This window comes from Diadema setosum, chromosome 2 (assembly GCF_964275005.1).
Source record: "Diadema setosum chromosome 2, eeDiaSeto1, whole genome shotgun sequence".
NCBI classification, from domain to species: domain Eukaryota; kingdom Metazoa; phylum Echinodermata; class Echinoidea; order Diadematoida; family Diadematidae; genus Diadema; species Diadema setosum.
In genome coordinates this window covers 41,362,474-41,385,410 of record NC_092686.1, presented here as the reverse complement: position 1 = coordinate 41,385,410, position 22,937 = coordinate 41,362,474, and the positions used below count along the sequence as shown (strand labels likewise).

Below are 22,937 nucleotides of genomic sequence, written 5' to 3'. Positions count from 1 at the left end.
GAAATTCAGCAATCTGATACACACTTTGGATAAGATATTTTGACAAATCGCAAGAAAATTTTCCTCATTTCGGGAATTATTGGGGGACAAAATGACATGTTTGCTTCCCCCCCCCCCCCCGTCCTCCAGGATCGACGTCCCTGCATACGAGTGGGCTTTTGCATTCTTAGAATACAAATACAAATGAAAAGTTTTGATGGAAAATTCGGAAAGCTGTCAATCAACAAAGTGTACTAAAGTTTGTAGTGGGAAACAAAGCGGGGAAAGGGTTGATTGAAAGAAGATATCCCCTCCCACCCCGGTGGATCTTTTGTGTTCTTTTTTTTTGTAACTGAAGTGACGGACCTGGTGCACAATTATGATAAAACATTTGGGAATCTGTCAATCTAAAAAGAAACAAGAGACCCGCGGGTCCATAGCGCTCACCTGAGTATCGCAAGTTCACCTTTCACGCAGTCACTAATCTAAATTATTCACAGCTCTACCAAAATTTGACCAGGCATTCTCAAGTAGAAGATGAAAATGTACAATAAGGGCCCAAATTTTTTAAGATTCCTTAATCATTGGGATTGGGCCCCCTGGGGTCCTCTGGGTGGGGCATGGTGCCCATTTTGATAAATTTAGATCCTGACCCCCTAGGGATGCTACCTGCCAAGTTTGACGAAAATCCATCATGAGGTTTTCAGGAAGAAGATGAAAATGTACAATTCAGGCCCCCATTTGGACCTTCCCAACCACCCCCCCCCCCACCCCTGCCCCCAAGAAGGGCACCCCTGGATCTCCTATGTACAAACTCAAAACTACAGTCATTAATGTACTCACTCATAGTATTATCTTAGCTCTATAACTTCTGATTCTAGAGAAGATTTTTAAAGATTCCTTCATTTTGGGGGTTTGGGCCCCCCTGGTGGCCCCCTGGGTGGGGCATGGTGCCCATTTTAACAAATTGAAATCCTAACCCCTTAGAGATGCTACCTGCCAAGTTTGGTGAAAATGGGTCATGGGGTTCTAAAGAAGAAGATAATGTACAATTTAGGCCCCATTAGGACCCCTCCTCACCCCCCTCCCATGGGTCCCAAGGGGGGCACCCCTGATTCTGCCATGAAAAAACTTGAAACTACAGTCATCAATGTACTAACTCATAGTATTAACTTAGCTCCATCACTTCTGGTTCTAGAGAAGAACATTTTTAAAGATTCCTTAATTTTGGGGGGTTTTGCCCCCCTGGGTGCCCCCTGGGTGGGGCATGGTGCCCATTTTAACAAATTGAGTTCCTAACCCCCTAGGGATGCTACCTGCCAAGTTTGGTGAAAATAGGTCATGGGGTTCTCAAGAAGAAGATGAAAATGTACAATTTAGGCCCCATTAGAACCCCTCCCCACCCCCTCCCCTGGGTCCCAAGGGGGGCACCCCTGATCCTGCCATGAACAAACTTGAAACTACAGTCATCAATGTACTAACTCATAGTATTAACTTAGCTCTATCACTTCTGGTTCTAGAGAAGAAGATTTTTACAGATTCCTTAATTTTGGGGGGCTTGGGCCCCCTGGGGGCCCCCTGGGTGGGGCATGGTGCCCATTTTTACAAATTGAGTTCCTAACCCCCTAGGGATGCTACCTGCCAAGTTTGATGAAAATCGGTTCTGGGGTTTTCAAGAAGAAGATGAAAATGTAAAAAGTTTACGCACGACGCACGACGCACGACGCACGACGGACGAAGGGCGATCGCAATAGCTCACTTGAGCCTTTGGCTCAGGTGAGCTAAAAAAGAAAAGGACAGAAAGGGGAGGGGGTATCCCCCTCCCACGCGAGATTTTTTCTTCTTTTTTTTTGTGCATTTTCAGAAATGAAATTCTGCAATGTGGTGCACACTTTGGATAAGATATTTGGACAGTTTTCTATCAAAAAACTCAAGAAAATTTTCCTCATTTCGGGAATCACTGGGGATCAAAATGATGTGTTTGCCCCTCCCCCTCCCCCGTCCGCGCCCCCCGTCCTCCAGGATCGACGCCCCTGCACAGAGGGTGCCTTTGCATTTTTAGAATTCAGATGAAAATATCTCATAAACAAATTTATGAGGTAATGTGGGAAAATTTCAATCCCAGAAGTGTATACCATTTTTTTTTTTTTTTTGGGGGGGGGGGGGGGGGAGAAACCCTCCGTTAATGGAAAGTACATGTATCTAGATATCTCCTCCCACCCACGGAACTTTTGCATTTTTTTTTTTAACTGAAGTAACAGACCTGGCGCACACTTTAGATGAAACAATTTAAAATTTGTCAATCCAAAGTGTATTAAGTAGAAAGGACTGAATGGGGAGGGTATGGGAGGGGGTAGGCCTATCCCCCTCTTACGCGAGGGAGATTATGTATTTTCAGAATTGAAATTCAGCCATCTTTGGGTGAAATATTTAGACAGTTTTCTAAGAATTCTTTCTAAGAGTTTTCTAAGTAAGAACATTTCCACATCTCGGGAGTTACGAGGAGGAGCAAAATGATATGCTTGTCCCCAATACTTTTATGGGGGAACCATCCCCCCCCCCCCCCATCGCGCCTCTGCATATGAGGGAGCTTTTGTAAGTGAAAGATCTGCTGCACACTCTTTGATAGAATATTAGGAAATACCTCAATCTCAAAAGTGTACAAAGTCTATCGAAAGGGATCCAGTAGCGGAGCTTTTTCATGTTTATGATTGCAATGCAGCGATCTGATGCATAGTTCTGGCGGTATTTGGACAATTTTCCATAAAGAAAGTTCGAGATTTGTCCTCATCTCGGGAATTGCTTGGGGGGGGGGGGGGGCAAATGATTCTCTGCCCCAACACTTCCGTAGGGGCGGGGTAAATGCCCTTTTTAGTCCATGGGCCAGGCCAGATATTGGTACCACCTGAGGTGGCAAAACCTTTTTGGTGTCACTTTGTTTGTCGGGCATAGATATGCTTATCAAGCTATGATAGCATTTACAAATGAGTAGCTTAGTCATAATAAATGAATTTTTAACCAATATATTTGGTCTCGTTTTTATATCCCTGTACTTCTGAATCGAGACTAGCCGCTATACAAAGAAGAGCACTGTCTTCTGTATAGTAGAGCAGATAAGCCGAAAAATTGTGCAAAATTTGACCAAAGCATGAAACTTTCACCAGTGTTAGTACATGTTATAAGATTCATTTTAAGATCGGGAGGTAAGTCTGATGAACTCCAAAGGTCAATGACCTCAAAATTTGATAAAAATTGATATTTTGCGTCATTGATTAATGATAAATATGGTGGGGCTAATGATGTACTAAAAACTCATTTTTGTTACAGTGGAATTGTCTTCATGTTCCATAGAACCCTGACAGGTTTCTACCTTTGACCTCTGATGACCTCTAGAGGTCAATGACCTCAAAATTTGATAAAAATTGATATTTTGCGTCATTGATTAATGATAAATATGGTAATGATGTACTAAAAACTCATTTTTGTTACAGTGGAATTGTCTTCATGTTCCATAGAACCCTGACAGGTTTCTACCTTTCACCTCTGATGACCTCTAGAGGTCAATGACCTCAAAATTTGATAAAAATTGATATTTTGCGTCATTGATTAATGTTAAATATGGTAATGATGTACTAAAAACTCATTTTTGTTACAGTGGAATTGTCTTCATGTTCCATAGAACCCTGACAGCTTTCTACCTTTCACCTCTGATGACCTCTAGAGGTCAATGACCTCAAAATTTGATAAAAATTGATATTTTGCGTCATTGATTAATGTTGAATATGGTAGTGATGTACTAAAAACTCATTTTTGTTACAGTGGAATTGTCTTCATGTTCCATAGATCCTTGACAGGTTTCTACCTTTGACCTCTAATGACCTCCTGAGGTCAATGACCTAAAATTATCAGAATTTTGATATTTGGTGCAATTTGTTGATGATAAACATAACGATGTCCTAAAAATTAATTTGTGTTACAACTGAATCGTTTTCCTATTCCTCAGATCAAGGGAAGTTATTTACACGCCTCTGCCTTTGACCTCTGAGGACTGTGACAGGTCAATGACCTCAAAATATCAAAATATTGATATTTGATGTATATTCAATGGTTAACTGTATACCTGGTGTGCAATCATGCATTATGCTATTAGCATTTATACTACAAGAAGTGTCTTCTCATTCCACAGAACATTGGTCATTACCTTGTGTATATCCAACTTTGACCTCTAAGGACAATGTGAGGTCAGACTTTTAGAAAATCAAAATTTGTGTAGGATTACAATTATTGATGTTTGGCATCATTGGTTTAATCCGAAATGTTTAATCATGTACAAATCACGCCTTGGCGTTATAATCAAGTATGTATCCACATTCCACAAGGCATTGGTTCATAGTAACTGGTCTCAGGAATGTGAGCGATCAATTACTTCAGAAATGAAGCTTACGTGTCTTCAGTGATGGCAGTGACCTCAAATATAATATTTATGTTTGGGTTAGTTATGCAGACTAGCTTGCATGAAATTATGTGCAACATTATCCAATTTGCACTGGACAAAATTTGTACGCTTAAACATGGAAGGTGGGGAGAGGAGTACCTGTGGTTTTGGTTGATGCTTAATAGTTTGTGAACAGGCATATGGCAAAGTTCCTTGAACTGGATGAAAGGGTGACAGATGCTAACCAGAAAACAACAGGCCCACCTCATCAGATGTACGTCACGAGTCAAACAACCAGAGTCGTATAAAGCCCCTGAGTTACACAACCCACGAGTCATACATCCCGTGACCTAAACACTAGATGAACAAGGTCAATGAACTCGACATCAAATATAATAGGCCCATAAGCTGTGCTGTCCGCGAGCTCGACACTCGAGGAAAACATGCAAGGCCCACGAGATTAATAAATGTATTACATCAAAAAGCTTAATCTATTCAGTTGAGGTCTTTGTGGACCTCCCCCTCCCCCCATGTGTCGGACTCTTATGGGCCTGGTTTGCCTAAGTATCAAGCTCACGGGCAATGCTACCTAGTTTCGAGCTGGCGGGCCTGTGTTGGTCAGTGTCAAGCTCTTGCTCGTGGGATGTATGGTTCCGGTGAATGACTCATGGTCCTGGAGCATACAGTGACGTCATGGACCATCTGGAAAGCGACATACTGTGCGGCATAACATTCATTCCACATGAAGCAACCCTGTGTCTTGCAACTTGCTATTGTCATCCAATTAAGTTTGGGTCATTACGTCAGGCAATTTTGGGCATTTTTTCAATGACCTGTTTAGGATCGAACCTCAATTCCAAATAGGAGTGGAACTACTATTTACTCTAATTGTCTTCTTTATGCTCGATACTCCTTAACACTTGGGCCTGGCCATGCATGTTATGCCCCCATGCCCACATATTGGTTGTTTCCACTAATGGCCGCCATCCTGTTTGCATCCAATGTGTGAATCAGGGTACGCTGGCAGCGGGTAATATCACCTGCCAGCAAGTGATGATTCAGTGTAACCTGCTGAAATTGGTCTAGATCTATACCCTCGATCTCTTTCAAGACAGGGCAGCATCTGCGTCTTCAGTGAAGCACGCGATTGAGCCTACGTACATTGCACGGATCGGCACACAGATCTCCTCCACGACTAAACTGGATAGACATCCTGAGGTCAGACCAGCGTTCTTTTAGGTGCACAGCCACTGCGATCATCAGAGTCTTCCAGTGGCAATATCTAAACAGTTTGGGTGAAGGCAAGCTTGTCTCTTGCGATGAGTGCATTGCACATAGAGTACAGGATGCACGAGATGATAAGAAAGCTTCTTTTTGACTCGCGGGATAGGCTACAATCCTTTCTCAGGCAGAGGTTCTGAATTATCGGGTCGTGCTCAGTCTGCACACAGTGAGCTGAACACCATATCAAGTATACGTGTGTAATGATTGTGTGTAATGATATGGGAAAAATGCATGGAAAAAAAAAATCAAAATACATGTTTATGTATTTTACGTGGAATCAGTTCCTATCTGTTGTCTTGGAAGAAATGCATTAATCTTGCAATGTTGTTGTTTATTATTTTCCCTCTCCATCACCGTGTATATGTGGGACGTATTGATCAAAGTTTTTGTGATGTCTAAAATGCGAGGCTGTATTGCAGGTGGCCTATTGCAATTTGTTTCTCACAGTATATTGGCATGTTTAACAGACTGTAACTCACCAAGATGCCTCTTGAAATGTTTTGAAAAACTTCTGCTTGATTTCACAAGTTTTTGTGATGTCTAAAATGCGAGGCTGTATTGCAGGTGGCCTATTGCAATTTGTTTCTCACAGTATATTGGCATGTTTAACAGACTGTAACTCACCAAGATGCCTCTTGAAATGTTTTGAAAAACTTCTGCTTGATTTCACATGAGCGGATGATTATCAGTTGTCTTTCTGCTTTTTCATCTTGTGTGAAACAAAGTATTGTTTCTCTTCAAAAGATAGCGTGCCAATTAATCTGCACTTACTGTTGGTGCTCTATCGGCCCTATAAGACATTCAAACCCACCTTCAGCCTAGACATCCGTAGGCGTCGTGGTGTCGAGCGGGATCTGAACATCTCCCATGAAGTGAGACTTCTCTTTTCTTTTCTTTTCTTTTCCCCACCAACAATGTGAAACAAAGATATCCGTAGGCGTTGTGGTATGAAGACGTGGTAGAGCGAGACTTCTCTTCTCTTTTCTCAGGAAACATAGAAGCATTCGCACATACTGTTTACATTTCCCATCACATGCTTTTAACATTAGAATTTTCATGTACACATTTTGCCTGGAAAAGAATTACTATGAACTTTTCAACACAATACATGTTCAAAAGAAGCCATTTGGTTCATATATAATTTACTCGACAGAGTGATTTATAGGGGCCTATACTGTCCACGTACTCGAACAGTTTTCGCTAAAGATACAAGTATGTTCACAAGCCCCTTAACATATCAGATTACTACATCTCTTGAAATGTCTTCAAACGTAAATTAAAGTCATTCCTCTTAAATGATTACTCTCGGTCGACGAATGAGGTCCTCGTCTACATGTCATTTGTCGATCTCGTCAGTGTGACTGGGCCGTCCGTTGAGCGGTCTGCCGTCACGCTGTCAGTATTCTCTTCGTCACCATCACTCTCCACTTTGTATCAGTCTGACAGGGCGCTTCAACATCTCCGATGACACCAGTTGACTATTTGGAGTTTGTAATTGCACTCCAAATTGGCGTAAACCAAAGTTTTGTCTTATCGTGACTCATAGTTTTTCCTAATGTCCTCCTGCTCGCCGGTTCAGTCATGACAGTCAGATCCTCATCACATTCACAGCGTAGGTCGATGGTGCATTCAGCGTCGTTAAAGATTAGTTGGTTGACTTGGAAGGGGGGGGGGGCATGATGTACCATAAGAAAGAGGAACTCCTGACTTTATCTCTGTAGTCTCCAACTATTCTCAAAGTTCCTCAAAATTCCAAAATACTCTGCAGCCTTTGCTTCACTACATAGTGTGAAACCGCTCCCACTGTGCTTGCCACTCTAACTGATTTCTCGGCTGAGACATGCTTTTTCATAACTATAATTTACTAATAAACTTCCTTTCCCTAAAGCATTTCATTGGCTCAATCTTATATTGGGGTGTGGCGTTCACTAGAAATTAATTCCTTACTGGTCAAATGTTCATTTTGCTCCTCCTATTCGTTTCTGTGAAAATTCAATTTTCTATGATTTATCTCAATTTCTGATTAACTCGCCCACTCTCTTTTAGTTTCTTCATTCACTTGTTCTCTGTAACCACTGGTAAAGACTTTATTGTTTCTTGGATATCAAAATGATAAACCAAATGAATATTAGTGTCCTTAGGCTATGGCAACCAACGTCATCGTTGTGCTGGGTCATTACCCCTGAATTTGTCTTTGGAGTTTCTGTTTGACCCACTCCACTTAAAAACAAATGCTAAAATAGAGGGATAAATTCTGGCAGGAGGGCCACCTTCCAGCTCAGAGGGTCATTTATGTTTGGGGATCAGAGGGCAAAAACACGTCATCACGTCATTCCCCGTAATTTGGCGCGGGGCTTTGGGGATGGAGAGTGCTGACCACTAGCGGGGAAAGTAGCCAACATCAAACTCATAAATTCCTATGACCATAGACTTTTCTTGGAAGAGGTGGTTTTTACCACAAAAAAAGAAAGGAAATAGCTGGAAGGAAGATAAACGGTTTCGTAAACTCCAAGAAGGGGAAAAGACTTGACCTCACAGGGTGTCTAGGAAAACGACTGCAGTGTTCTGTTTTCTTTTACTCTCTATCCTATTCTATTCTATTCTATTCTATTCTTTAGTATAAACATGTGCTAGTAGCCATCTGGGCTACAATTGTGTTTGTTTTGTACATCCTCTAAAGGTCACCAGAGGTCAAAGGTCCTATCTGTGCTCTTTGGAATGTGAAGACAATTTCTTGTTAAACAGGTATGCTTGTTTTGTACATCTTCACCATGTTTATCATTAACTAATGACTCTACAGATCAATATTATGATATTTTGAGGTCATTGACATCTAAAAGGTCACCAGAGGTCAGAGTTAGAAACCTGTCTTTGCTCTTTGGAATATGAAGACAGTTTCATTGCAAAACAGATATGTTTATTTTGCACATCTTAACCATGTTTATCATTAACTAATAACATCACAGATCAATATTATGGTATTTTGAGGTCATTGACCTCTAAAGGTCATCAGAGGTCAAAGGTAGAAACCTGTCAATGCCCTGTGGAATCAGAAGATTTGTAGTACAAATGCATATTTAGTGCAGCGTATAGATCTAAGCCTATCATTCACAAATGCCTCCAAACATCAATATTCTGATATTTAAAGTTCATTGACCTCTGGAGGTCATCAGAGGTCAAATCAGACTTACCTCCCGATCTTAAAATGAATCTTATGGTATGTACTAACACTGGTGAAAGTTTCATACTTTAGTCAAATTTTGCACAATTCTCATGATTTTGAGGGTTTAACCGCTCTGTCCACTAGGTGTTCTGTTGTAAATGCGGCGCGCTTAGTCTTTATTCAAGGCAGCGAAGGGAATATCCAAAGCTTATGATACAGTGTATATCCCTTTATCTAAAAACACAAAAAAGCAGATCGTGGATTTTGCCGTATTTTTCAATTATTCATCATTTTCCGGTGAAAACGCTACGGTGAAAAGGCTAATACCACGTCAATGTCGCTTTATTTCCATCCAACAATGAAAGATAATGCAAAAACAATATACCGGTACACTGCAATACATTATAATAAATAATATTGTAAATTAACAGAGTGATTTTTGTTTAAAACTGATGTATTTGTTGAGAGGGTAGTATAAAAACAGTATAGATAATCTCTTTTATTAGGAACTTTAGATATACACTGTATCATAAGCTTTGGATATTCCCTTCGCCGTCTTGAATAAAGACAAAGCACACCGCGTTTACAACAGAACACCTGTGGACATACAGAAGACAGCGCTCTTCTTTGTATAGCGGTTAGTTTCGATTCAGAAGTATAGGGATATAAGAACGAGACCAAATTGGTTAAAAATTCATTTATTATGACTAAGCTACTCATTTGGAAATGCTATTATAGCTTGATGCCCGACAAACAAAATGACACCAAAAAGGTTTTGCCACCTCAGGTGGTACCAATAACCCATTTTTCGGGTCTTGGCCCATGGACTATTTGCCCCCCCCCCCCCCCCCCCCGAGATCATCCCTGGATATGCCCATAGATGTATCCTGACTGAGTCATCATCGTTTCAGGAATTATTCAGGAAATGGAGGGGGGTTCAATGCGGTATAGTTTTTGTTATTGTTTGTTTGTTTGTTTGTTTTCGTACATAGTTTAGCAGATGTTCTCGAGTTGCTCGCGTCATAGCATGTTTACATGTAGGCCTATACTATTTGACGTTGTCAACGTACTTGGACCTTACCTTATGTCGATATTACTTTCTTCGCGAGCGAGCGCTTGAGAAAATACATTATCCTACAAGATAGAATACTGTTCAGCTCTGTTTCCTGTCTGAAGGCGGGCGTACGAACGTCATGCAATGTGCCAAAATTGATTCAATCACATTTCTGCTTCCTCCATTTTTTCCCCTCAAATTTCAGGGGGGGGGGGGTGATAGTACAGGCCATCCCCCTACCTCCATTTCTGGGGGGATTCATCCCCCATCCCCCCCCCCCCCTCCCGGGATTTACGCCCATGATACATGTATAAGGTTTCCTCTCCAGTTTCTGATGACTACCAACTATATACATAGATCGATATTGTTTTGTCAGTCACTGAGTCAGTCAGTCAGACTAGGGCGGTGCCAGTCTCCCGGGTCAAAAGTGTATGGCTTCCACTCGTTCTCATCCGTATTGCAAACAACAAACCACGTATAGTGCTGCAAAAGGATACACGTCATATCCTCCACTGTCTGTAATAAATTCTCTTCCAGAGCGAAGTAGACACCTTTTACGCGGTCGCCTTGCGTCGAACCAAACAGTTCCGTCTAACACTCGCTTGGGAAGGTATAATCCTTTGTCTTCTGGAATGGCTGCCACTTCGGAACAAGATGCCAGAAAGCCACGTCGCCTTATACTGTGGTGTAATCCTCGAAGTGGATCGACGGCCCTAGCTAAATGTCTGACGAATCTCGACGAGGACACGGACGTCTGGTTCGAACCGTTCACTTTCAGCAGGTTTACAGGAGTCCATGCTAAGAAAATGTCCAATATTGACCTACCCAAAGAATTCACTGGAAAAGAAGCGATCTTTCACGGCATTGCTCAGTCCATTCAGGCTCGATTTCCATCTCGGCCAAAAGTCAACGCAGAGTTATTGGCGTAAGTAATTATAAAGACCAGTCTGCTTTATACCGTAATTATGTCCCCCAAAAAATTTCAACGGGACCCTCCGCAATGATAACTTTAAAGATAGTGAATCAATCCAAATACAATTTCAGGATACGAAACTACAACTCATTGCCCACATCTTGCAGAAAATCCTATTCGATTTGCTTTTTGTCTGATCAACTTGTAGGTTGCATTCTCTAGCCTCTATAATTATATACATGATACAGTGTGCTATTCTTCTTCACGAGTGCCAAAATGTGTACATTTTTCCATGAATGTGTATTTCATTTGAGTATCAATCCACTAATTTACAAAACAAAATAGAACTCCCATTAATCAAATTGATCGCTCTAATTCTGAATTTGAATACCAGAACATTTTCGCGAGCGTGCACTGTGTAATGCACAATTAAGAATTGGAATGACCAAAGTATGAAATTGACCGCGGTAAAACCTATTTTCCGGTCAATTTTAACATTTTGTAATTCAATTTCATATAAAGGGCATTCACTTTCATGCATTCCACACTCGCAGCACTGAATCAGCAATCAAATTCAAAATCCGGTTATTCAAATTTGGAGCAAGAGAGAGAGAGAGAGAGAAAGCACGTTCATTTGCATTGTTCAAATCTAAGATGGGAGCATGTATTTTAGCAATGAGCATTTAAATTCATTTAAAGGACAAGTTCACCTTCATTAACATAAGGATTGAGAGAATATAGCAAGATTAGTAGAACACATCATTGAAAGTTTGAGGAAAATGGGACAATCCGTTCAAAAGTTATGAATTTTGAAGTTTTTGAGCAGTAACTGCTGGATGAGAAGACTACTACAGTGTATGATGTCACATGCGTACAACAATATAAGGAAGATACTGTATAAAGAGAATTTCACAAAATTTCATCTTTTGAAAAAAAATACACATTCCCTTGACTCATTACTGACATATGTTATGGGTAATATTATTCCCATTGCCTTTAGAAAGAGGCAAGTCAAGTGCTCTTTAATTATGCGAAAAAAGTTAAAATATGTTGAATTTTCTTTACATTTTCTTTATACTGTTGTACTCATATGACATCACAAGCCTTAGTAGTCTCCTCATCCAGCGGTTCCAACACAAAAATTTTAAAAATTCATAACTTTTGCATCGATTGTCCAATTTTCCTCAAACTTTCACTGATGTGTTCTACTAATATTGCTGCATTCTCTCAATCCTTATGTTTATGAAGGTGAACTTGTCCTTTAAAGCCGGCGACAGAATCTCGTGGGTCATTCAAATTCGTGAAAGGGCAACCATGTTCCAAATAAGACGGTGCATTCAGCTCCAGAAGAAGTCTTGCATTTAAAAAGCTTGGGAAGGAGTATATGTGTCTTTTTCACTTTAGAAGGTTTGAATATAGATTTGGGCCTCATGATGAGGATTATTTATTTTGCTGCAGATCTACCTGTTCATTCTAAGATTTTATCTTCACGATGGTGTAAAATAGCAGCTAACGCGGACGCTATATACGGGCATATAATGTACTGAATAACAAATGAACATATTTCGGGGAGGCTGATTGACACCTTCGAAAAAAAAAATCGACTACAATGAAATTGATGACATGCCCATTATAGACATCCTGTTTATTATACCCGTATATCGATATCTTATTGGATTCCATTTGCCGAGCTATGTGGGATCATGTAGTGTATGTGTCAGTCTTTCTTTAAAATGATGCATTGTGCGGCATATAGTGTTGGGGCATTGTCCACTTTTAGTGCATGTGTGCCAAGAAGTATGTTCAAACTGTCGGTATGTTATCTGGATGCATTGCTGATTAGACCTTACCATTTAGAATTTCTTAAAATGAAAAACCAAGAAGACTCACGAGGCCGACAGGATGAACAGCGCCATCTATAAACCATTTTACGAGCGCGTAAAGAATGTCTCGATTGTGGAAAGAGGAAGAAATGAGTGATGGGAAAGGGAATTGCTAGGGTGTTACCGCGCCAGTTGCCTCCTTCAACTCCTGGAATTCTCAAAAGCTTTATTTATGTTTACGTGTGTGAGTGTGAGTGAAAAAAAAAAAATATATATATACATATCGTCGCTGGGGTGATAAGACCTTGTATCTGCAATTTTGGTGAAAATGAGTTTTTTGAATTAATGGTCAAATAATGGGTTAAGAGATGTCCTGTCCAAATCACAACTGTATTACTCCAAAAATGAAGCCACCACGGCATGTTAAAGGAAAGGCTATCCCATTCGCCACAGTGCTTTGGCCGCCATTTTTTTTTTTTTTTTTTTTTTTTTTTTGCTCACCTGAACATTTGACATTTTGTAGATACGAGGTCTTATCGCCCCAGCGAGGTTGCAACCAAAAGGCGCTAAATCCATTGAAAAATGATGGATTTAGCGCCTTTTGGAAGCAAGCTCTTTATATATATATATATATATATATATATATATATATATATATATATATATATATATGTATAGAAAAGATGAAGAAGTAGAGTGGTAATGCATTTTGACAGTCCAAAAGTGCTATTTATTCAGACCAAATTTTCGACGAATACATTCGTTTTCCTCAGGGTCGACAATGACAATATATATATATATATATATATATATATATATATATATATGTATATATAATAATGATAATAATAATATTAATAACTTAAAGTGCGCAACAGATTTTTCCACATCAAGTCCAAAAAATATAATGTAAAAGCACCTCCGATTCCAAGTTAACTCCTCGACATTTTTAGGTATTCTTGCTTTCACGCCCTGGAATAATAATACTGTAATAAGAAAAAAAATCTACATGTTCTGCGCAGTTGTGACAAGGAAATATTTTCAGAAATGGTCAATGTCGTAGTGCACACCTACCTTACATGATCTGGAGGGGAAAAGAGAAGACAAAGAAAACAATGTCCGCGGCACAAAACTTCTGGAGAGTTGCGTGATCACCCGAGCGAGGTACAAGTCAGATACAGTGTACAATAGCAGAAATACAAAATATGCACATAGAAGGTTCAGGAGAATCTCGAGCGAGACACAATCATGTTACGTAATGACAGAAATACGAAGTATGAACAGAGAATATCGAAGAGGATTGAAGAATACCTATAAGTATTAATTCAGAAAAACTAATTTAAGTTTATGCTGAATGAAGAGACTAAGATTGGATTATTTCTCTATCAAAATCATTCAAAAATTTAGCTCCTGTAGTAGTTATTGTTCTTAAAGCAGATACAGTCCATACGGGAGAAAGATGAAAAGAATCTTTTTTTGTCTCGTAGGGTAAGAATGGACTTCAGTATTTTTAACAAACATCAAGGAAAACACATCGAAGAACCCACCTGAGTTTCACTGATACATAATGATCCAATATTGAAATAATGTAAATAACAGATCTTGAGTGTTCTTCTGAAAAAAAAAAAGTATTATTGTGTTCCAGAAATGTAACGAAGTTAATTATCCTATGTCTCTTTTCTGTATCAATGATAAAGAATTAAGTCTTGTTCTACAGCAGTTTCCCCATGCCAGGATTCCATAACCTTTATAGGGCAATAAAAGAGTAGAATACAATGAATGCAGAACAATAGAACATGTTTAGAAAATACTGCTTGAACTTAAACATAACACCTACATTTTTTTCCAAATAATAATTTACGCAGAGAATCAACATGAACAGTGTCGGTCTCGTGATCCCCTTTTTTGCGTAGTGTCGAACTCATGGGCTTTATTCGCCAAGTGTCGAACTCTTGGGCTTTATTCGCCAAGTGTCGAACTCGTGGGCTGTATAACTCGTAGGCTGCATGACTCATGGACCTATATGACTCCATGGGCTGTATGACTCATGGCCCACCATGGCCCTCAAATCCTGTCGGCTTTGTGGGCCTTATGACTTCGTGGGTGTCGATTCCGTTGGATGACCCAAATATCATTGTCCTTTTTTCTGTATAACTTGGGTGTTATTTATTTTCTTTTTATTGTCCTGCATTGCTTCCAAAATGTTGTGAGATTGTAAAATTGGGCATGTGATCAGATACATCGTGATATAGTATGCCTCTTGTAAAATAATTTATATCCATACCATTAGAAAATATTATCTAAAAGTGTTTTAGAAGTTTAACTTATTCTCGTTGGATTTTGGATGTGAGAATGCAATCAAACAACGTTGATATACTTAAAGGACAAGTCCACCTTCATATACATAAGGATTGAGAGAATGCAGCAATTTTAGTGGAACACATCAGTGAAAGTTTGAGGAAAATTGGACAATCCGTTCAAAAGTTACGAATATTTTAAGTATCTGCGCAGTCACTGCTGGAAAAGAAGACCACTAGAGTGTATGATGTCATGCGTACAACTATTATAAGGAAAATAAAAAGAGAATTTAACAAAACTTTACTTTTTGAATAAAGTGCACATTTCTTCGACTTGCTACTGACGTATGTTAATAAGGGTATATCCCCCCTGCCTTCTGAAAGAGAGAAGTCGAGTGTTCTTTTGTTATGCGAGAAAAATCAAAATATGTTGAATTTTCTTTATTCTTTCTTTATATCGTTGTACTCATATGACATCACAAGCTATAGTAGTCTTTTCATCTAGCCGTGACTGAGCAGAAACTTCAAAACTGCACAACTTTTTAACGGATTGTCCGATTTTGCTCAAACTCTCACTGATGTGTTCTACTAATATTGCTGCATTCACTCAACCCGCATGTCTATGAAGGTGAACTTGTCCTTTAACAGTTAGCTACTTGTTTCGATCATATATCCATGTTGTACAGTTTTCTGGAGCACGAGTTTTTGTTTTGCCTGGATAATTTATATAAACAGATCTTCACAGACTTCAATGTGAATAATTCTAACTTTGAAACGAAAATGATTGTGGATATGAATGTCAAACTCGACACCCCTACCATTTTTAAGATCAGAACGAAATAATTTATAATCATCAATTTCAAATAGGTTAGTGGAGTTGTGGCGTACCATGTTTCCGTTGTACCAATCGCAGAAAAATGAACATTTTGAAGAGAGGTAATTCTAATGACTCAAAATTCTTGTTTAAACTTCTGGCAATCAGGTGTGCAGTGAAGTGGTTCGTAATATTTTGATTGCCATTTTGGTCATTGCCAACTTAACGAGTTCGAATTAAAATCACCAAAAAGTATAATAATATTATACTTTTTTTTTTATACCAAGTTGGTATTTGCTCCAACTTTGTTAAACTTTGATCAAAATGTACATCATTAAAATGCGTGGTTTATGTCAAAATGCCTTGAAGGGAGATTATGAGGGCTTGGAGCTTATTTGTATAGTGGACGTGTGTGTGTGTGTGGACGTGTGTGTGTGTGTGTGCTTGTGTGTGTGTGCGCGCGCGCGTTATGTGCTTTTATGTGTGTGTGTGATGTTAATGCCCTTCATCAAGTTATTATCATACCTTGTTGATATGATCTGATATACTCTTTTTGTCATCTCGCATGCTTTTATTCCATGTATTATAGATATGGAGGAAGTCGATTTGTCAAGCGACTGCTGCAACTGTTGACAGTATCACATTTATGCTTGCAAATTTTCCCAAACAACTAAGTAGGTTTATAACTAATTCAAAACACAGTCTGTTCATTACAATGCAGTGCTGTTAATATACCTTATCAATGATCATAGTTTGAAATGTTCTTATATTCTCTATCTCTCAGTAATCTCAATATGAAAAATGAAAAATACAGTATAATTCAGCAATGATTATACTTTGAAATATCCTGATATACTAAGTCTCAATATTTTTCCATGCAGATATGGAGGAATCAAACAGAACTTAGAGGCTTCTTCAAGTCGCACGGTAGTTGTCAAGGCTATGGCAGTAGCCATCCATGACTCGTACGATTACATTCCGTCGGGATTTCGCCACGTCATCCTTATTCGTGACCCAAGACGGGTGGTGTCTTCCTTTCGTAAGATGATAATAGATTACAGAAAACTGGATCCCAACGACAACAGTATAGACCTCGAAGAGGTACACCCAGACTATCCAACCTTGCACTGGTATGGCGAGATCTACGCACTTTGGAAGCACATCCGGGAGAAATTTGAGCCAAACCCTTTGATCATTGACACGGAGGATTTCCTTGCTGATCCGGCTACGTATCTGAGGAAAATCTGTGAGTTGATCGATGTCGAGTACCGCGACGATCTGCTCGAGTGGGATCCTTCGATGGAGGCCATCAAGAAGTGGAAACACTGCTGCAATGAATTGTTAACTAGTGGAGGAGTATCCGGTGCTCTGCTATTTCAAAGAGCTTTTTGCAGCTCCAAGTTTGTCCCAACCTCCAGCCCTACACCTTCACTAGAGGATCTCACTCCTGACTGTGTGCGCATCATTGGCAAATGTCAGGATCTGTACAATGAAATGTATCAGCATCGATTTAAACCCTAGTTTTTGAAGAGCTTTTCCCTGTCACTAAAAGGGAGCTCATTTTCAGAAGTTAAAAACATTTTATATTCTGGTATCATATACCGGTCACGAATGAAATAATTTTCTTCAATGTTCTTTGTCTGGGTCAAAATTCATTGTTGTCCACACTGAAACATCATTTGATATGGTAGGGTAAGAGTGGGCGAGTTTGTAACCAATTATTGTGTGCATTAGGGTAAGAATGATAATGATGATAATCTTGGTTATCAAATTCACTGGCACTTGGAATTTCGACAAGTCGCAATTGGAATCAAAATTAGCGAAACTTCAACAGAGTAAAAGATACAATGCCCATCCATCAACTGATCTAAAATGCACGATACGATCCCTTGACAATAGTCGTCAGATTAGGTTATGCATCCAAACCTTCTGCAGTAATGCTATTTTGATTTCCTTGATCAACGCTTGGCTTTGAAGTATGCTTATTTTGTGTCTCTTTTTTAAATTCCTTGTTATCTTCTAATGTTCTGCTTTAACATCACGAAATATTGTAGAGATTCATATAAGAGAGGCCTAAAGATACAATTGGATAATCACAAATGTGCAAATATATAGCGTATGAAATCTTGTACTTATTTTCTCAGCAAAAAAAAAAAAAAAAAAAAAAAAAATGTTTGTTCCGTGCATTTCTCAGGGGTTGGTGTAACTAGACGTTGTATTTATATACTTGTGTGTGCTTAACGTTTGTTTTTATGTTTCTGAAAAAATACCAGCAGTCTTAGATCCATGTAATTATAGAATGAGAAAGAATGTCAGAGAATCACCAGAACAAATCGTACGGCACTCATTTAACGATAGACAATTAGTAATACGTGCACCGTATAATGCGAGACTTTTTAAATCTTTCCTGAACAAACATAAAATTTATTAATCAATCAATCAACGTTATTTTTTCATTTCCATTAAATAAACAGGGAAAATTATATACAGTGCATAAACAGAACATAATTATTTGTAACAATTTCAAAAACGTACATGTGATCACGAGTAAGAACATAATTTTTTTTTTGAAGGTATAGGCATAATACAAGGATTGGAAGGGAAATGGAGGGTCCCACTAAAAAGGCAAAGCTTGTAGGGTGTGGGACCCTCAGAAAATACATAAGAGAACAAATAATGACTTAATTAAACTACAAACATTATATCAAACAAAATCAAAGAAACCAATGTCAGCTGACATGAAATCAGCTTAGGAAGGAAAGAAAGTAAAAAAAAAAAAGGAAAAGAAGAAAAAAGGAAAAAAGGAAACGTATACAACACACACCATCGTGGACACAAGCAGACTGGATTTCATGATGCAAGTGTAATGATAAGACGCACCCTCGATTGATGTTGCGAAGGATTGGGCACATTTACCGGTATGAATGCAGAAGAGCGGATATACAAACAAGAGAGAATTGACAGACTGTTATACGGTACAATAACAGTAACATCTGACGAGGACTTATGTTTGACAGATTATTTCTCTCTCTCAAAAAAAAAAAAAAAAGATATATATATATATATATATATATATATATATATATATATATATATAATTGCTTGTGAAAATGATGACTTGATTGAGATAATAAAAACGAACCAAATTCGGTTGTATATCATAAGATTTCAATAGAAATGTTTTTAATTTGTTCTTGAAAGAATTCAAAGTTTTTGCTGTTACAATATCGTTGGGAAGTGAGTTCCGATACTTTGGCCCATCGTAGATGAAGGTGTGCACAGCCAGCAAAGTCCTAAAAAATGACAAATGGAATTCATTGGATCGCCTTGTTGGATAATTGTGAACGGATTGATTTCTTGGAAACATTGTTTCAAATATGTTTGGAAGATTTTTATTTTGTATTTTTAGATATCTTGTTCTCAAAAAATAACGGGTCAATATGTGTGACATATAATACGGAGTGACTTCTTTAGTATCAGAAGTAATTGATTTAAGAGTGTTTGATCTGTATTTCCCCACACAAGAATACCATAATTTAGATAAGGCAATATGAGGGATGAATATAATGTAAGCAGGGACGACAAAGTAAGACAAAATCTAATCTTGTTAATTATACCAATATTTTTAGTAGTTTTTACTACTAATAGTTTTACTATAGTTTTACAATACTATCAATATGAAATTTCCATGAAAAATTATTATCAACTGTTATTTCCAGAAATTTAAGTTGGGAAATATTTTCCAGTGGAGTACCATCAAAATCATATCAACAGGTAGTGCCTCTATGGAGTTGCTAAAAAGCATGTATTTTGTTTTTTGAAGATTGAGCGATAATTTGTTTGCTTTTATCCATTGAGCGATATTTTCTAATTTAGAATTTATCATATATACAAGGGTAAGAGGATTATTGTTGGAAAAAAAATAAATTTGAGTCGGTTAGTAAACATCTAACAAAGAAACACACACACACATACAAACATGATGACAGAAACCATTTTTAAAGGATTTTCTGATGTCAAAATACTCCCTGAAATAATAATCAAGTTTACGTAGTATTTGCCACTATTTCTACAACCAATCACATATTTATTTACGAATGTACTCTTTCATTAATACCCATATTAAGAACTAATATGCAGTGCATGATTAAAGTCTCTGAATATATTCTGGGGTTCGATTTATTATGAATATATAATGTATGGTGTTTGATGATTTTAGATAGGATGTTTGTATATTTATTTATATCATTAGTATTTTTTTTTTTTAGCGTTAAGATTTTATGTTTAGGTGTATACAAGGAAAAAAAGAATTTGAGGTTTACTTTATTGTTAGTATATGATCATATATAAGATTTGATGTTATATGATTTGGTATTGTTAATGGATTCTTGTTATTTCTAATGAGAAAGTTAAAGTGGAGTTTTTTGGAGAAGAAATTAAGAAGGTGTAAAATGAATTAATGGGTAATGGAGTAAGAGAAAGGTATAAGAAAGATAGGAGGGGAAGGTAGGGAGAGAGAAGAGAGAGAAAGAGAGGGAGAGAAAGGTTAAAGAGAACGATTTGTATAGTAAAAGGTAAAGAGATGAAAAAATAGAATGAGATAAAGTTGTATTATTATGATAGAAAGTATGTTTTGAAATCAAATATTACATAGCACTTTAATTTGTTTGTGTAAAAATGTATTTTTTTTTTGGTCAATCTGTGTGTGATTATGTAACTGCACTTATCGAGTGTGTTTTTTTTTTTTTTTTACTATGTAAGATGTATTTACATGTTTTTCTGTATTGTCCTTTGTCTTTGCCATGTGCCTCCTGTTTAACCCAGGTGACGACCTAGGCCTTTCATGTTACATTGTTTATTGACATAATAAAGAATGCCAAACAACCCAGTCAGTCCGCAGCACCCGATAATTCGCTCGTATTTATTCAACTCGTATGCAAGCCCGCTCTAGGCTTGCATACGTAATGAGCTGCGTAAGGGGATTTTGTCCTTGGGCTTTCGGCAACAAAAATACACCTTATGTTCACAAATTTGGTATCAAATTCAAGGAAAATATGTAAACTATCGTCACATGTTACTCAAATTATTGTAAATGAAAAATATTATAGCGTAATTTGAGCTTGAAAAATGATGAAAAGAGTAATTCGTGCAGTACACGTTCAAGACGTTCAAAAAATACCAAATTCACCTTGCGTCTCAATGAAAATGCTTTATTTGGTAGTCCATCTCCAAATCTTTGTATCCATGTAAATATCTTGACAATTTGTTGCTTAATCCGGTCAAGTAAGCTCTCTCATTGGACAGCGCTTGCATTCAGCGCTTGCATTACGTTATTACGCTGCTACATAACGGTTTCATGCCACTTGCGGTTTCTTGGCACGGGTGTAGTTCAAGCCAAGTTCAAGTGCTGGACGCAAGCACTGTCCAATGAGAGAGCTCTCTCGCGCCACTGTACACTTTGTGTTGAGCATACTTCCGGCTTAGGAGTGAATTTTGCAGACATTTCAAAACGGAAAAACCAGTATAAATCATGCTTGCGTCTCCTTGACTTCAATATATGATGAGCATCTAAGTTTCCTCTCTACGAAAAAGCCAAAATCAGAAACAACAGTTTCTTAATCCGGTCAGGAACCAAAAAAGAACTTTAGACGACAAAATCTTCCGTGAAAAGCAGGTAAACTTTACGCAAATTCAACTGATTATATAGTCATGATAAGATCCGATGTTATACGCAAATTTAGTATCAAAATAAAGATCAAAGTCTGGAGAACAATTTACCGTGACTTGTAGCCATGACGAATGTATGTACAAGTCGCTACACTGTGAAAACCATAGCCCTATCAAAGTCTCGCAAAATCTCGCACGACGAGACACCTTTCGAACGCAAAGATCGTCAACGAGAGTGCTGAATAAATCTTGCCGGATCGGCTCATTAGCATACGTGCTGCGGACTGACTGAACCACTTGGCACTGAAGTGTATATATGTATACAATTACAAGTGTATTTGCATTTACAAGTTTGTGTAAGAGACTATCCGTATATTCTTATGTTTCTTCAAACTCAGATGTTGAGTCTGTCGATTTACTCGCGGAACTGTGAGGGGAAATGATGTCACACACACACACACACCATATATATATATATATATATATATATATATATATATATACATGTATATACATTTGTATATGTGTGTATATGTTTATGTATATATATATATATATATATATATATATATATATATATATATATATTATATATCAATCTTATCTAAATGATGTAGTATTGGTTGAGATGAGGATTCAGCTTTTAACTTTCTGCGAGATACTTAGAAACCCCAATGTGAAATAGAAGTTTATTCGATGAAAATCAGTCTTAAAATGGCTGAGATATCAATAACAACAAAAAGTAAAACAGAGCGATCCTGATGAAAGGTGGGTTCCATGCATCTTTTATTAGGATCGCCTTGTTTTGGATAGCACAGCCATTTCAAAACAAATTTTCACCAAGTAAACTTTGAATTCCTACGATGTTTCTCATTGTCTAAAAAAATTAGCATAAAATCGTTGAAAACCTAGAATCCCACCACAACTGAAACTGTACCATACATTTCACTTTACCTGCGTAAAAGTCGAGTTCTTAATCATTTACCCTAACTCAAATCCTAATCAATCGCCCTGTAACCCTATTACCTTCTTTTTTTTCCGTAAAACTATAATATCAACTTTTGTAAATGGGAAGAACATGTATTCCCCAGATGGAATTATGTTAGATGTGAGAGAAATTAGAATTATATAAAGTGACTGATATGGGCTTTGGCACAACAGAATTCAATTCCAAAGAGAAAAAAAGAAGAAGAAGTGCAAAGTCTGGACAGACAGGGTTGACATGGTCCTTCCAAATTTTAAGTAATTATCAACATAACACCAAGAAAATGAACAGAATCACAGAACAGTAAAAACAAAATCTGAACCATTCATTTCCATACAAATTGCCAGTATCGCGTCGCTAACCTTTACTTTTATAGCGAACACGTTGTGTCTTCTTGAAATTTAAAGATATGTTTGTAATAGATATGAATAAAATAGACTTCGTTTCAGATTAGAGACAAATGCGTTGATTTATGACACATGCAAAACATTATAAGTATGACATCCCTCCGTCACACACGCAC

At 37.9% G+C, this 22,937-nt stretch overlaps 1 protein-coding gene across 1 annotated transcript in view; it reads left to right on the top strand.

Annotated features, from left to right (window-relative positions):
* The window catches only part of LOC140245106 (uncharacterized), a 40,703-nt gene extending 23,420 nt beyond the window's left edge, over nt 1-17,283 (top strand). Inside the window, exons 2-3 of the mRNA XM_072324706.1 lie at nt 10,453-10,840; nt 16,644-17,283. Coding sequence (XP_072180807.1) covers nt 10,453-10,840; nt 16,644-17,283 — 1,028 coding nt within the window. The remainder of the gene's footprint in view (nt 1-10,452; nt 10,841-16,643) is intronic.
* Nucleotides 17,284-22,937: the final 5,654 nt, after the last annotated feature.